Source organism: Oncorhynchus gorbuscha, linkage group LG19 (assembly GCF_021184085.1).
Source record: "Oncorhynchus gorbuscha isolate QuinsamMale2020 ecotype Even-year linkage group LG19, OgorEven_v1.0, whole genome shotgun sequence".
In the NCBI taxonomy this organism is placed as follows: domain Eukaryota; kingdom Metazoa; phylum Chordata; class Actinopteri; order Salmoniformes; family Salmonidae; genus Oncorhynchus; species Oncorhynchus gorbuscha.
Window position 1 is genome coordinate 33534212 of NC_060191.1, and position 15518 is coordinate 33549729.

Sequence of the window (15518 nt, forward strand, 5' to 3'; positions counted from 1 at the left end):
CTTTTCAATTCAAGAAATAGGATTTTTATTTACTTCCCGAATTGTATTAAAAAGCAATGGATCCCAACCCTGGTATGTATTCGCATACTACTAAGTCTCTTCCACCACCGTTGCTGACTTCTCATGTGTTTCAGTAAGCTGATTCATCATCTCCCCTATGTGTCCTATCCTCTCCCTCCATCCAGGTGGTGCGACTGTGCCAGAACCCCAAGCTGGCACTGAAGAACAGCCCACCTTACATCCTGGACCTGCTGCCAGACACCTACCAGCACCTCCGCACCATCCTGTCCCGCTACGAGGGCAAGATGGAGACGCTAGGCGACAACGAGTATTTCCGCGTCTTCATGGAGAACCTGACCAAGAAGACCAAGCAGACCATCAGCCTGTTCAAGGAGGGCAAGGAGCGCATGTATGAGGAGAACTCTCAGCCCAGGTGAGATGATGACATTGTTGGAGATTGAGGTGGAAATTGAACTCATTGTTGACGAAATGCAGGTACTTTTCCTAAAATACTTATTGGTCTCACAATTGCCATTTCCTGATAATTTTTTTTTAAACGTTTCATTTTTTTCCCCAAGACATCAAGATAAGTGCCTTTGTTTTTGTACCACGAGCGCGTGCATTGAGCCGTCTTATCCTCCTCCTTAAATGCTCCTGTGAGGTCGCACTCTGACCTGTGTTAGATCACGCTTAGTTCATTCACTACCAGAATATTAACCCTTTTTGTTAGCCCAGAGCTAAGCCGAGCTGTACGGTGCTGGCCTTGGTTACACATCCACCATAAGTCCAGGAACTGTGATTTGAAGGAACACGTTGAAAAGCAACGATCTGAGCCAGTACGGTTTGGGACGGCACAATAGCATGAAAAGGCTCAATTTCTTTCTCCTACATCTGAAGTGAAGTGGGGGGGGTATTTTTGTGTGTGTGCTGAACCCCTCCCTGTCTTAGCAGGCAGGTGTCGGGTTAGATCTCATCGGTGGGTACGTTTCTGCGCCTCCTTAAAGTGGAGCAATGTAGTCTTGTACTGAGTAACAGCCAAAGAGAAGGGTGCTGTGGTTTGTACAAGTGAACATTTGTGGTGTAGGGTGACGCTGATCTATTTGCCTGTGTTCTGTCTGTCTCTGTGTTCACAGGCTTTGCCGTTAGTCTCCCACAGACATGAGGGTTGTAAAGAAGCTAAAGAAATGGCAAAAATACAAAATGTAGTCTTAACACCGTAGCTTTTTGAATAACATCAAAAACAAAAAATATCGCTCCATACACAGTACAAATGTACACATAAGATCAACTTTCAGACACACACAAACAATGACTACGTCTTATCTGAACAGACCCGCATGTTCACACACCTATCCCTCATGCCTGCATTATTGTTTGCCACTTGGCCTTAAATTGTATCAATTTAACAAACACCGTTTTGGATGTGACCAATACCGTCTTTTGACATGACCAATATCATATTTTCCCTTCAATTTGAAGCTCAGGGGCCAAATTATTCAATTATCTCAGAGAAGGGAATTGTATGCAGTGCCTTTAGCAAAGTTGAACAAGCATGTTAATGTTGACGACATTCTATAAATCCCGTCAGAAATGCAGGATTTGGCTTAAATCTTTTGGAGGAATAGGCTGTAAAAATGGTCTATTCTACTTTGCCAACGGCACCCCATGTAATTCCTACTCCGACGCTTGATAACTATGGCCCCAGGTTATACAGTTAAAAATGACAATGAAGCTTGATTTGCACATTCCTAACTTATTGCTGGACACACTCCAAGCCTCTCCCAGGGTCAACCGGTTACACGCAGTGGGAGCATGAATATGATGGCTCGAGTTAAGTGTCAAGTATCAATGGCAGGATGTGGCCAAATATTTTCTCCTTTAATTAACTGACACAAGTTGGGCGCCTGCGCTCATCTCCAATGTACTCAAAACAGTTTTTTTTAATGAAAACTGTGGTTAATTTCCTTCTTTTAATGCAACAAATCAGAGTAGCGATGACTCTCTGCCTGGAGTTTTGCATGGCTTCTGTTTTTTTGGACAATGAGTCTCCTTGTGCTGACACTAAGGGAGAGGAGGAGGCTCAGCTCACATTCCTCTTCTGTCTTCCCCCCTAATTGAATTAGCATTAAGTAACGGACCCATTTGAACGGTCTTAACCACTCCTTTGTGAAATACATTTTCATCATCACTTTATTACAGAGCGAGTGGGTTCTAGAGCCGGAGCTGGTAGTAACCGATGAAGCCCCCCACACACACACACACACACACACACACACACACACACACACACACACACACACACACACACACACACACACACACACACACACACACACACACACACACACACACACACACACACACACACACACACACACACACACACACACACACACACACACACACACACACACACAGGGACCAGAGACAAAGAGCACTATTGTGCCTAGAGGAGGGCTTTAGCCCAGTAGCGTGGTTAGTGTGTTACCAGCCGCAAACGGCCTTAGCTGTGTGACACTCCTCCCATACCAGGGTTCTTAGCACGGTGTGCCTTACATGCTGACTAAACCGGGTGCGCGCATGTTGATTTTTGTCCACCCACACCAGACGCGATCAGGACACAGAGGTTGAAATAACCAAACAAACTCTAAATCAACTATATTCATTTGGGGACAGGTCAAAAAGCATGAAACCATCATAGCCATTTTAGCTAGCTAGCTTGCTGTTGCTAGCTAATTGTCCTGGGATATAAACATTGGGTTTTTATTTTTACTTGAAATGAGTAAGGTCCTCTACTTCGACAATTAATCCACAGATAAAAGGGTAAACTGTTGTTTCTAGTTAAGGCTTCTCCTTTGGGCTTATTATGGCAGTTGGCAACCAACTTTTTAAGGTGCATTACCACCACCAACTGGACTGGAGTGTGGACCTCAGTTCGTCTTACAATCAATCACCCATGTGGGTATATGCTCCTAAAAACCAATGAGGAGATGGGAGAGGTGGGGCTTGCAGGGATGTAGGCAGACACACAGAATTTTAGGAGCACTATGAAAAATGTTTGACATATTAAAGCTTGTGCTCCCAAATTAACATTCCAGGTCGCATGGCTAAATATTTAGGCGCAGATGCAAGTAAAATGGTCGCACTGTAGAGCCCTAAGTTACCACTCGTTCCTCCTGGATAGGCTGGAGATGGTTAGAACAGTTTGATACAGTGTTAGCTTCAGCCTCGACTTAAGTAGTCTCCTGTATGGACAAAATTTTAGCTATTCCCTTTCCTCTGGTTGTTGATAAAGGCGGAGCACCATTTTAGTGAAAAATGATGGATGCTAGCTATGAATGATATGACGATTACGTGGTCATCCGACACGGTTGTTTCTTCTCAGACCGTTGCAGTACAGAGAGCGCTAGTGGGTGGATGTGGTGCCGAGATGCCCTGCAGACTTCTCCACAATACTACCGCCGCGAAATTTGCTCTTCACTTTATTTTCATTTTGGCATCCGGCACAAATATTTTTTGCTCGTCTTGCACGCAGACATAATGACACACAGCCCCCATAGTTCTGAGGAGAGTGATATTTGCGTTCAGCGTTCTGACAATTGCTGGATGATTACCACAACCACCGTAGAATGAAAGCCTTTTGCTAATTTTAGTTGTGCTTTTTGTGCGGTGGTGGCCTGACATGGGAGTCTAGCTGCAACACTGCTGTGTGTGAGGGGGTGAAGTGTTGGCTGTGGGCTGTGGGCTGCTAGAAGGGAACTAATGATTAACAGTGACACTGTCACGCACTGTGCTCGCCACACAGTTTCTTCCCGGTAGACTGCGAGCTTCCTTTTCCTGTTTCTCACAGGCCACCTAGTGCCATTTCTACGCCGCTCAGAGAGGGGGGGAGGGTGCGCAACAGGGAGAAGGAGCACAGCAAATGCTAGCCTGTTTATAACCACAAAGTCCAGTATGAGTATGGAGTTGATCAATGTGTGCAGAAATAGGCCCTTCCAACCTCCCCTATATCCGGATATTGCTCAGACCTCCCTGAGCTTTGCCGTTTGATCTGGCTTCCTTGGCTAAGCCCCTGACCAGCGCTCCGTCCTGACTGCTGCTAGTTAATATATCCTGGGGGGGAGAGGAGGGCTGGTTCCCAAATGGAACCCTATTCCCAATTATAGTGCACTACTTTTAACCAGGGCCTATGTAGGGAATGGGGTGCCATTTGGGATGAGGACAACAGGAGAATGGTCCCGGGGCGGAAGGGGTAATCCATCTGCAGTCCGAAGCGTGAGACAAGGCTGTTCTTCTACTCCAAGCCCCGTTTTCATATCCACGGGGCAGGAAACCAGAACAGGAGTGCGGCTTTCCTTTTTAGCGTGGCTGCTCTCTCCTCCTCCTGTCACTCCACCACATGCCCATGATCCTGGCCTTGTTGGATTTATGTTTTCAGATCAACATTAAAAGCAAGTACTCCCGTCTATATTCATGCAGCCCCTGTACAGCCTGCTGCAGCCTCCGCGGCTACAGCTGAGGGTATTGCAGATGGTGGGACCCCAGTGATGTTGGGAGAAGGATCTGCATGGTTGGCCATGGGCCTCCTACTTCATCTCCCTCACTACTGCAGACACTCGCTGTCTGTGCCCTCCTTTCTCTCTGCAGACAGAGGAAGCCTCCCATATCTTCTTGCACCTGGCAGTCTCAAGCTAGTCTGCACGTCCCTGATAGTGCCTCAGTGGCCCACACAACCCCTTTTGTTGTGTCTATCTCTTCTAATGCCACATTCAGTCTCTTCTCTAAATAAGCAGACAAAACTATTGCAAATGGTTTCATTTTGTTAGCTTTTCGAATGTTGACAAAACAGTTGTCGTATGTAGCTGCTATGAAAGGGGGCTTCTCTGCCTCCTATCTGTGCTGCCGGAACTCTGTGGTATCATGCCAAGTTCATGTCCCTGCCAGCATGTCCCTACCAGCATTAGTACCACAACATCCCTCTATTTGCAGAGGGCATGCGCCAGTTGCTAAATTAGTCCCTCAAAGCCCTGAGCCTGCCCCGTGGATATGACTTCCCATTTTCTATAGACTACCCAAGACGATAGTTCCTCACTCAGTAGCAGGCTATTGGCTTTGACTATCTCTCCCATCTTATTTGCTGGCAAAGGTCTGTGCAAACGGATCAATTTCAGCAATAGGGAAATGCACTGCCAGATAACGAAATCATTCCAAAGGATGTGTACATTTTTAGGGCACATGCAGAGAATGTGAGAGAGCCTGCATTTTGCATACTGTAGCATCACTCTGAGTCTGCTTATTTGTATTTAACCTTTTAACTAGGCAAGTCAGTTAAGAACAAATTCTTATTTACAATGACTGCCTAGGAACAGTGGGTTATAACTGCCTACAGAACGACAGATTTTTACCTTGTCAGCTCAGGGATTTGATCTTGCAACCTTTCGGTTACTGGTCCGACTCTCTAACCACTAGGCTCCCTGCCGCTGCTGAATTTGACATTCTTTGCCACTTCATGTACCAGCAGTTACTAATATGTAACTCCAATACTGTTCTGTCTGAGAATTTTGGGCTATTTCTTGATGAGTTCTGTCAGATCAGACAGACAATTTGTGGTTGGATGTGAGAAATGGAAAACATTTCTTAATGTTTTAACAGCATTACATAAAAAAATAAAAAAACATTTGTCCATAAGAACAATAAGAAAAAAATCCTACAATTCAATGTGAATTCACAATACAGCTGCCAGCAATGGTTTTGGTCTCGGTCCCTTCAGATTGTTAAGCGTTGCACCGGTAGTCTACTAACATTACTGTATCTCAATTCCACCTCGCAATGTTCGCATATCCTTTATAGTTAACTTCTCAACATATTGCCATACAGGTAGGGCTGACCCAATTTAGTCGACTGGTTTATTGTTTTTTCGATAGGCTGACGGTCGGCCGAGATTTTTGTTTTTTAGTCGAGCAGTCCAAAATAGATGAATGTTGCGTTGCGCCTGAAATGGCACCCTATTCCCTATTTAGTGCACTACTTTTGACTAGAGCCCTATGGGCCCTGGTCAAAGAAGTGTGCTATGCAGTGAACAGGGTGCCATTTTGGATACAAACTTTTTATTCACATTAGGCCATTAGGGACCATGCCAGTTATCTACTCTGACTTAATTTGGCTTTGTGAAATGCCCTCGACTGATGGGCATTTTACCCATCATGCCACATGCAGGCCAAACTGTTAGCGCTGCTGTGAATGGAAATGCACTTAATGCTTCCTGGGCTCCGTTTCAGGTTGAGTTACACTGGCCTGCACATCACCCCTAGCCCGATCACGCACGCACCCACACACACACACACACACACACATGCACGTATGCACACCCGGAAGCAACACTGCATCGTTTATTTATGGCATACTGCTGCTGCCAGTTTCAAAATAATATAGACTGTATAGTTCTCCTACTGGGTTATGAGGAACATTAGGCTTTAAACCGTTCCTTATTTGACCCGGGGACACAGCAAATAGGCGACGTAAGGCTATTTAGACAGGAAATGGTAAGATTATGCATCGGTCGCTTTCTCTAACACTGTTAGCACGGAATAGCACTTTTCGAGTGGAGCGTTTTTAGGCGGCGACTCGTGTCTCTCAGTCTTTATCAGGGTGGATGATATTAAAGGAATTAAACGGTTAATAGAAAAATAAGAAAAAGTGAGCCTCTATGTTTTGCGTTGGTGCGTCAGGATGTGTCAGTCAAAGTATGTGTCTCTGCGTGCGTGCACTCAAGCACACTTGTTTGTGTGCGTAAGTCTGCTGTCACTGCTGTTTCCTGACAGAGATCCGGTGAGCAGCCAGTTCCGGAGAGTTAAATGTATAATGTGATGAAAGGGGAACCCAGTGTGGTTGCGATGTTTTTCTCTGTAGAAGTGTCTAGGACTACTGTGGTGTGATTGTGTTGCTGCTGCACGGTGGGTGTTGAAGGTCCTAGTTCACAGACAGACACAGACAGCCCGACTGCTACATTGTATTGCATTGAGAGTAGGCCTACCACCAGGCTTACAGCATGTCAATCCCTCTCTCCCCGATTGTCATGTAGGCCTAATGTGTAGTGCCACCAGCCACTGTGATTTAGTCCCCCAGACCGTCCGTTCGCCAGTAATTGGCTTCAAGTTGGCCGTCGCTTTAACTTTCTAGCCTTCTATCTCGGAAAATTGGAAATGGGAAGCTAGCAGCCAGCTGCTGGTCAAAGGTCAGGCCCTTATAGGAGGAGGGGGTCACCACGAGCTCCGTATCCAGGGATAGCTTGGCCCATAGCCATGGTAACAGCAGAGATCTATGCTCTGTTGTCGAGGCTATGGTGAATTGGAGGGGGTATATGTATCTGCGGGTTAACTACTGTAGCTCGTGCAGAATAAGAAAATGAATGCATCCCAAATGGCACCATATTGCCTATAGAGTGCACTACTTTTAGCCAGAGCTCCATTGGCGCTGGTCAGAAGTAGTGCACTATATAGGGTAAAGGGTGTCATTTGGGACGCAAGAAAAAGAAGTGCCGCGCCGGGGTTAAAAAAACACACAGCCGCCCACGCACTGAGGTTGCATTTACTCAAACACTCTCTTTCTCTCCCTCCTTTTCTTTTTCTTTCTCTCCTCTCCTTTTTCTCCTCTCTTCTCTCTGGCTAACGATGTCCTTGGGTTTTTCAGACGAAAAGGACTGGCCATAAATAATGAATGGGTTTGTGTTGTTTTTTTTGGCATAGTCTTTTGGACTTTTCTAACTAACTTTCGTTCGGTGCTATTGTTGTATCTGTGAAGACTGGTTTTGAGTTAAAGCAGATGACGCATACAGACAGAGGAGTAGAGTAGAGGACAAGTCTATATGCACTTGTTGGGATCTGAGATATGATAAGCCTAAACAATGTGTTAATAGCGCCACTTTGCCCTCTGATAGGATAGGAATAGCTAAGCAGTGTGTCGTCTCCACTGTCCACTAGGCTTGTCTCTGTATCAAACAACATACAGGAGATGCGTTTTAAAGGTTTAAAGGCTCCCTGCCTCTCTTGACTTAGCCTTGTAGCATTGGAGCCATGCCCAGCCGCGCACAGAAATACAGAGCAAGTGTTGTAGCACCAAGTTCTACCCTAGTCAGAGATATGAGGACACACATACAACAGACAACGTGTCTGTCAGTGCAGGCGCATTGTAAACTCATAAGCTACAACATCACTCTCGGGATTGGCAGTTTAACTCGCTGTCTTGTAGACTGTGACCCTTAATTGTGACTAGACACATACACACTAGTCTCTCTCACACACAAGGCTAACTAGCATGCGGAGCAACTCTGCAAAATGTGTCCTTCCTGGTCTGAAAACGGTGATGAACATAACACGTAGCAACAACAGCATGTGGGGGGAGGGTTCTTGAAATGTAGCAACCAATCAAAATCTTGCCACTGGGAGCCAGCAGGCCATTCAAATATTTTTTGCGCGACCTCTAAGGGAGGTGTGACAGTGGTGTGATTTTAGCGGTATGGCAACGCAAGACTACCCTGACACAAACAGTGTGCGTGCGTGTAAAGGTGAATCAAATATACGCTTTCTGTTTGCCGTCACTGCCCACTTGGTTAGCTAGGGTCAGTAATGTCAACCTCAGGATGTCCCCTTCTAGAAATGTGGGCACTTATAATTGGCATACTTCTCCAGCAGAAAATAAATTGTGATTAAATTAAGCACATTGGTTGAATTTGACATTTAAACTGGAAAGTGTGAAGGAGAGGTTAGACAATGTAATTGTCAGACGGGCTTAGTTTTGCAAGGGTCGTGTCAAGGAGACGAGGGGAAACCGGACTGATTTCTAGCGGGGCAGATGGTCTTCTACTGCTGCAGAATGCCACGCCTCACTCAAAGCCATTCGCAAAAAAAGAGGCTGCATTTCTTTTTCTTCTCGTCTTGGCAGTTGAGTGTCAAAACATCCCCCCACACGCGCTCACACACACACACACGTGCTCACACACACACACACACACGCGCTCACACACACACGCTCACACAATTTGGCAAGGTGTCTGTATGCTCACTGTCTTTTTCGAGCTCATCATAAGGCTCTGTCCTCTCCTCTGTCCCCTTACACGGCCTTCCCCACCCTTCCTCTGTGCTGGCATTGGAGAGTGGGAGAGACTCTGCCGCCACACTCTTGCGCTCTCTTTTGCATGTCAATTATCCCAGCCCCACCCCTCCCCAAGAGCCTCGCACAATCCCTCACTGTGTTATTCTGTGCTTTCTTTGCCACTTCGTCCCCCCTGCCGCCACTGCGTTCACCCGCCTGCCTCTTGCCTCGTTGCTCATCTGCCCAGGGGCCTCTGGAATCGGAAAAGTGTGTCAGGCATGTTATGGCCTCCAACCCCTCCCTTCTACCGTCGAACCCCAACCTGCACACCCAGGCTAGCGTGTGTAATGTGATGGAGGTCTAGTCCCTTTCTCACTCACTCACTCACTCACTCACTCACTCACTCACTCACTCACTCACTCACTCACTCACTCACTCACAGCTTCCACCATGGAGTTCAGCCCCTGGCCTCTATGTTGTGGTGTGGAAATTACAAAGCCATGTTAACATGACATATTAGTTATCGGTGGCTGAAATGTGTAGTGGCTGTTTTAGGGAATCGCACCATGGATTAGTTTGTCTTGGCCCATAAGACTATTTTCAGGGTGAGGAACCATCCATCGTCAAGTTGTATAATACTCTCTCCCTCTGTTCCTCTTCTGTAGACGGAACCTGACCAAGTTGTCGCTGATCTTCAGTCACATGCTGGCTGAGCTCAAAGCCATCTTCCCCAACGGCCTTTTCCAGGGGGATAACTTCAGGATCACCAAGGCTGACGCCGCCGAGTTCTGGAGAAGATCATTTGGGGACAAGTGAGTCCACCTCTGCCCTCTACAAAAAGTTGACATTTACAGCAGGCTAGCCAGTCATAGTGAAAGTATTTACATTTAAGTGGTAAGATTGGATATATTTATGCACCACACGATGGAAATTGGAAGAAAGAAATTGCTTTGATGTTTCAAGCTACATGAGGTAGTCTAGGTAAACCGATAGAAAGTAGTTGACTCTTTTTTTTTTTTTTTACCATTTTTTTTTGTTGGTTTCCTCCTAAACCAAACTCTTTATTAGTCACATTTTTGTCAGTCACCATAAACACCCAGAACCAGGAAAAGCGACTGGCCAAATTAAGCCCACAAGATTTCATATGGCCTGACCAAAAATGTCTCCTTAAAAATGTCAAAATTGTCCCGTGGCTTAATGTTGCAGCTGACCCCTGCTCTAAACACTATTGTTGCGCTGTAGCGAATAACATGTTTGGAATGTCCATATTCAGGGTAGAATCAGAAGTGGGATCAGACACCGTAAGTGCAATAACAGGGAAGGTTTAATACGCTGCATCAACGTTGCTTGTTCAACTCAATGGGTATAGTATAGTAAACTTGTCCCATGTTTTAAGGACGATAGTGCCTTGGAAGGTGTTCCGGCAGGCACTGCACGAGTTCCACCCCATCAGCTCGGGCCTGGAAGCCATGGCCCTCAAGTCCACCATCGACCTCGCCTGCAACGACTACATCTCCGTCTTCGAGTTTGACATCTTCACCAGGCTTTTCCAGGTTGGGCCTATACTCACACGCACGTGCAAACACACACGTACATGCGCATGGACACACAAAAACACGAGCACAAGTGCATGGATATACACACACTCTCATGCCTAGATGCACGCAGACACACACTCAAATTCTAGGTAACACACTCACACACACACACTCACACTCACACTCACACTCACACTCACACTCACACACACACACACACACACACACTCACAGCCCCCCTTGTACTACACTCACAATTTCTCTTGAGAGATGAGTTGAGAAAAGAGTCAGACAATGTATTTGTGTTGTGGATATCACATTTTATTGGTCACATTCACATTGTTAGCCGATATTAATGCAAGTGTAGCGAAAATGCTTGTGCTTCTAGTTCCGACAGTGCAGTAATCTTGTTAGATATTACAGTAGCTCCCATAGAATAGTCCTCCATACCATCACTAACTCCTATCTACGGTTTAAAAGCTGGGGGTAATGGACCAAACAATGGCTATCACTGTAGGCAATAGTCTCTTACCATAGCCGCACTTTCTACCTACACATGAGTTTGGCAAAGCAATACTTATTGTGGCCATGTGTGTTTCTCTGCTATGAGGTATCGGGTGGCTGTTGCCTGCATCCCTGCCTGCTGAGAGAGAGGGCCAGTGTTTTATAGTGGCTGCGTTGTGTGTCTCTAGGCTGAATTGAGGCCTCTTGCTGGCTCTTGTTGTTGGCATAATGCAGTCTCCAATACTTAAAGAACCCACTTTACAGCAGTGGATCTCAACTGGTTTTGCTTCAGGAGCCAAATTGAACCAGGTTGTCTTAGTCGCGATCTAATATTCGCATTGCGATTTTATTTTAGGTCTGGAAAACGGTTCAATCCTATATTGACAGTAAATGTGCTAATTATATGGCAACGGAACAACAATCCCACCTTTTTCTATTGTCAATAACCCATATTCTGGTTTGAGACTTCAAAATCAACCAAATCTGCTAAATAAATAACTATATATTGAAAATACTATGATTGAAGAAAAGTAGTTGAGGATAAATGATTACAAAAAAATATACGTTCATTATTTCTAAACATTTTATAACTGGTTTTAGTCATTTAAATTCAGACTGCTGTATAAAAATAAATAAAAGTAAAACCACTCATGACCCATTCAAAACCTTGGACCTACCAGTTGAGAATCGCTGCTTTACAGGGAGTCGGGACTGGATGAAATTGTTAAGTGCCTCGGAGAGGAGTGGCTTTTTTGGGGCTAATTCAAGTTTTTAAGTGGCCACCGTACAGAGCACAGAGAGAGCTTACTGGGCCATTCTTTCACTGCTAGTCAGCTGTGAGGAACAAACTGTACTAAAACGTACCCGTCCTGTCACAAAGGACCTCGGGATCTGACTAGTCCTTAGGAAATATGACTGCATTATTGACATGTTTGCAATTCTGATCCACTAGTGACGCATCACTAATCCAGTTGCATTGGAAAAAGTTCTAGTGGCTGTTTCCCAGACACAGATTAAGCCTGGTCTTGGACTAATGTACGTTCACCGGAGATGAATTTCACACACGTCATGTTTAGTGCTGCTGTCCCTGTGTGCAGTGGCCTAAATGCTAAAAGACCAACAACCAATGTCCCCCCGTAAGTAATTGTCCCAATTGGACAAGTGCAAGTAGTTGCCCCTTGTTTCAATCCATTTTCTTCCATTTGGTGCCTAATGAATATGACCCACGCCACTTACATGCCAATTTCAATACCTCAAAGCGAAGGTTTGTATACATTTTCCCCTTTTTAGTCACCTGTTTCTTTTGTTGTTTCTAAGACACGACTAGTATTTGTTCCCCGAGGGGGAAGTGTTCTTCAGTCTCATTTTTTTCTTCAACATTTTATTTTGTATTTTCTTTCGGCCCCAGCTAGCTCCCTGGCTTGTGTGATAGTGAGTGGATTGGATACAGTGCAACCTAGGTGGCTGGCTGTCTGCGAGTCGTGCCGAACAGCTGAATACATGCCCTTTATTTGGGTTTTGGACGCGCCCTCGAAATAGCCGCGGCGTGTTTGCCGAGAGCGCTCGTGTTCTTTTGAAGCCCCCTGCACATCAAGGTCGTGCTTCTCATCAGCATGTGAATGAACCTGTATGATAGAGCGATAGTGGATAAACTGCAGTAGGGTAGAATTGGATGGAAGCATCATTTCCAGTTAGTAACACACAAGACTGGTCTGGTTAAAAGTAGTGCACTATATGGAATAGGGTGATGTAGCCTAGCCGATTCAAGGGTCGTGTCCTAGTGTTGTGTTCATTGGGCGTGGGCTAAGAGAAGTGTCTTAATTAAAATACTTCCACATTTTACAGTAAAAAATGACATCTGAGAATGCGTCTTTGAGAAGAGGAAGTGACAGGATGGCATTGTTGCGGTCTGTTGGGTCACCCATACATGCATAACCCATTGGTTGACTGTATTGTACAAGGCTCGGTCTTTGGTCACTTTGTTTCCACTTCATTTGCCACTAAACCATCAGCACGAGTTCACTTCACGCTTTCTTTCACGGTTTTTGACTTGTCAAGAGACCTCACAAACTCACTGGTGTGGATCCCCGTTCGCACCTCTACGCATGCTCGTCTAATTGCTAAGTCAATTTGAAACGAGTTTGTCATAGTGCGTTAACTTCCATCTGCTAGCAGTAGAACTTGCACGAACACTGGCCTAACTCTTATTTCCTCTTTTCTGTTGTCTCCGAACATACATTTTAAGACCAGACGGCTGAAAAATAGTTCCTGATGGTGTGTTAAGGTGCTCTGAACACTCTCTAATTTGAGTCACACAGGCAGTCGTATTGCAGCGCAGGGTGATTGACTCTTAGTACAGTACATTCGTAGCTTCTCACTGTCGTTACCACATTACCATTCCCCGGGGGCAGATCTGACATGAAGATAAGGTTGCATCTCTGGAGAAAGTAAAGGGAGCTTTTAAGAGTCAGCCATGAGTTGTTGCATTACTCGCCACGGTGTACCACTGTGTTGTGCCGCTGTGTTGTACCACTCTGTGGCGACGTGACTCACCTTCTGCTCTGTGCTGCGTGGGTGTATGCAGCCTTGGTCGTCTCTGCTGAGGAACTGGAACAGCCTGGCGGTGACTCACCCGGGCTACATGGCCTTCCTCACCTACGATGAGGTCAAGGCCCGGCTGCAGAAGTTCATCCACAAGCCTGGCAGGTCAGTGAGAGAGTCTGCATACACACACATGCACACACACACACGGGCACACACACAGGCAGACACACCGTATGCACCCTGACGCGCGTGCGCACACACCTCAGCCAGATACACTTTCTCCTCTATTGTCGATGCAGAAACACAATGAGAGAGAAGGATGATGTTTTATTATAAACTGGGTGGTTCAAGCCCCGAATGCAAGTTTGGCTGACATCTGTGGTATATCAGACCGTATACCACGGGTATGACAAACCATTTATTTTTTACTTCTCTAGTTATGTTGGTGACCTGTTTATAATAGCAGTAAAGGCGCCTGGGGGGGGGGTGGTTGTGGTATTGTTCATAAGAACAGCCCTTAGCCCTGGTTTATTGGCCATTTACCACATCCCCTCGTGCCTTATTGCTTAATTATACACTTTCATTCAAGTTACTCTCTCATTATAACCATGACTTTACATATTCACCTTTACTTTTGTCCCTACAACATATGTGATGGTCACTGACTTGAGACTTGCCCGTGCTGTCACGTACTCGCACACTCCAAAAACAGCTACTTAGACTGCACTGCTTTCTTACAGTCTGCCTGTCATGAGCTTACACACACACACACTAACAAACTCGACCTAACACACTCTGGCGAGCACCGCCAGCTTGGCTGTCGAACACACACTTGCACAATGACACCAGAAGGTGCCAGTCCACCCCTCACCCCTAGTCTCACGTGCCCCCCCCTGTGGCACATGGAACAGCATGGTACCTAGCATCAATAGGTCTATTGTAGAGACTGGGCGGATGTCAGTGCTCGCTCCAACAGAGGACAAGTGTGTGACGCAACGCGGCAAGTATCGAGCCTTCGTTCAACCTCCCACTCCTAGATGACAAAATTGGTGACTCTTTCAAAATGATTTGACTGAATAAGCGTTACTTTACTATGTGTGGATGGTGTATTCATATTAATAATGCTTGAGGATCCTGTGATGTGTAAACGTTTCCAAGCATGGTGAGCGTGTACAGCATTGTAAGCTGTGCCTGTGTGTGCGTGCGTATGCTGTATACGCTTATAAATTGAATTGCATATAGTGTGCACACTCACACTATAAGCAATACAATTTATAGGCATGTACAGTATATTGTTTATAAAAGTTTGTAATGCCTGCAATTGCTTTATAAAAGGCTTGTTAATGAAAATATATCCTTTGGTATTGAACTCAGGACAGAGAAGCTCACCAGGAGTTTGCTTAGGGATTGGGAATTTTTTTGGGGGGGTGTTTTCCCTATTGTCATTAGTCCTTTGTTTGTGTGTGTCACAGCTACATCTTCAGGCTGAGCTGCACGCGACTGGGCCAGTGGGCCATTGGCTACGTCACTGCAGATGGGAACATCCTGCAGACCATCCCCCACAACAAGCCCCTCTTCCAGGCCCTCATCGACGGCTTCCGGGAAGGATTGTGAGTTCACCAACCTCTCTTTCTCTGTGCGTCTGCCTTCCTGTCTCGGTCTCTCTAACTGTATCTTTCTCTCTCGTCTCTCTTTCTCTCGTCTCTGTCGCTCTTTCCAGTCTCAACTCGAGCTGATTTTTCTATAAACAATGGGGATCATTTTACATCTCAAAGTCCTTGCAACATGTCTCATGTTGCATCGGCCACGACTCCATGTCCCCTTCTGTTTTCATAAGCAGCA

General features: G+C 45.8%; 1 protein-coding gene across 1 annotated transcript in view; it reads left to right on the plus strand.

The window, feature by feature from the left end:
* Positions 1 to 15518, plus strand: part of LOC124005958 (E3 ubiquitin-protein ligase CBL-like) — a 31869-nt gene that overhangs the window by 8657 nt on the left and 7694 nt on the right. The window contains 5 exon segments of the mRNA XM_046315605.1: positions 186 to 433; positions 9756 to 9902; positions 10487 to 10643; positions 13717 to 13838; positions 15149 to 15286. Of these exon segments, the coding sequence (XP_046171561.1) occupies positions 186 to 433; positions 9756 to 9902; positions 10487 to 10643; positions 13717 to 13838; positions 15149 to 15286 (812 nt within the window).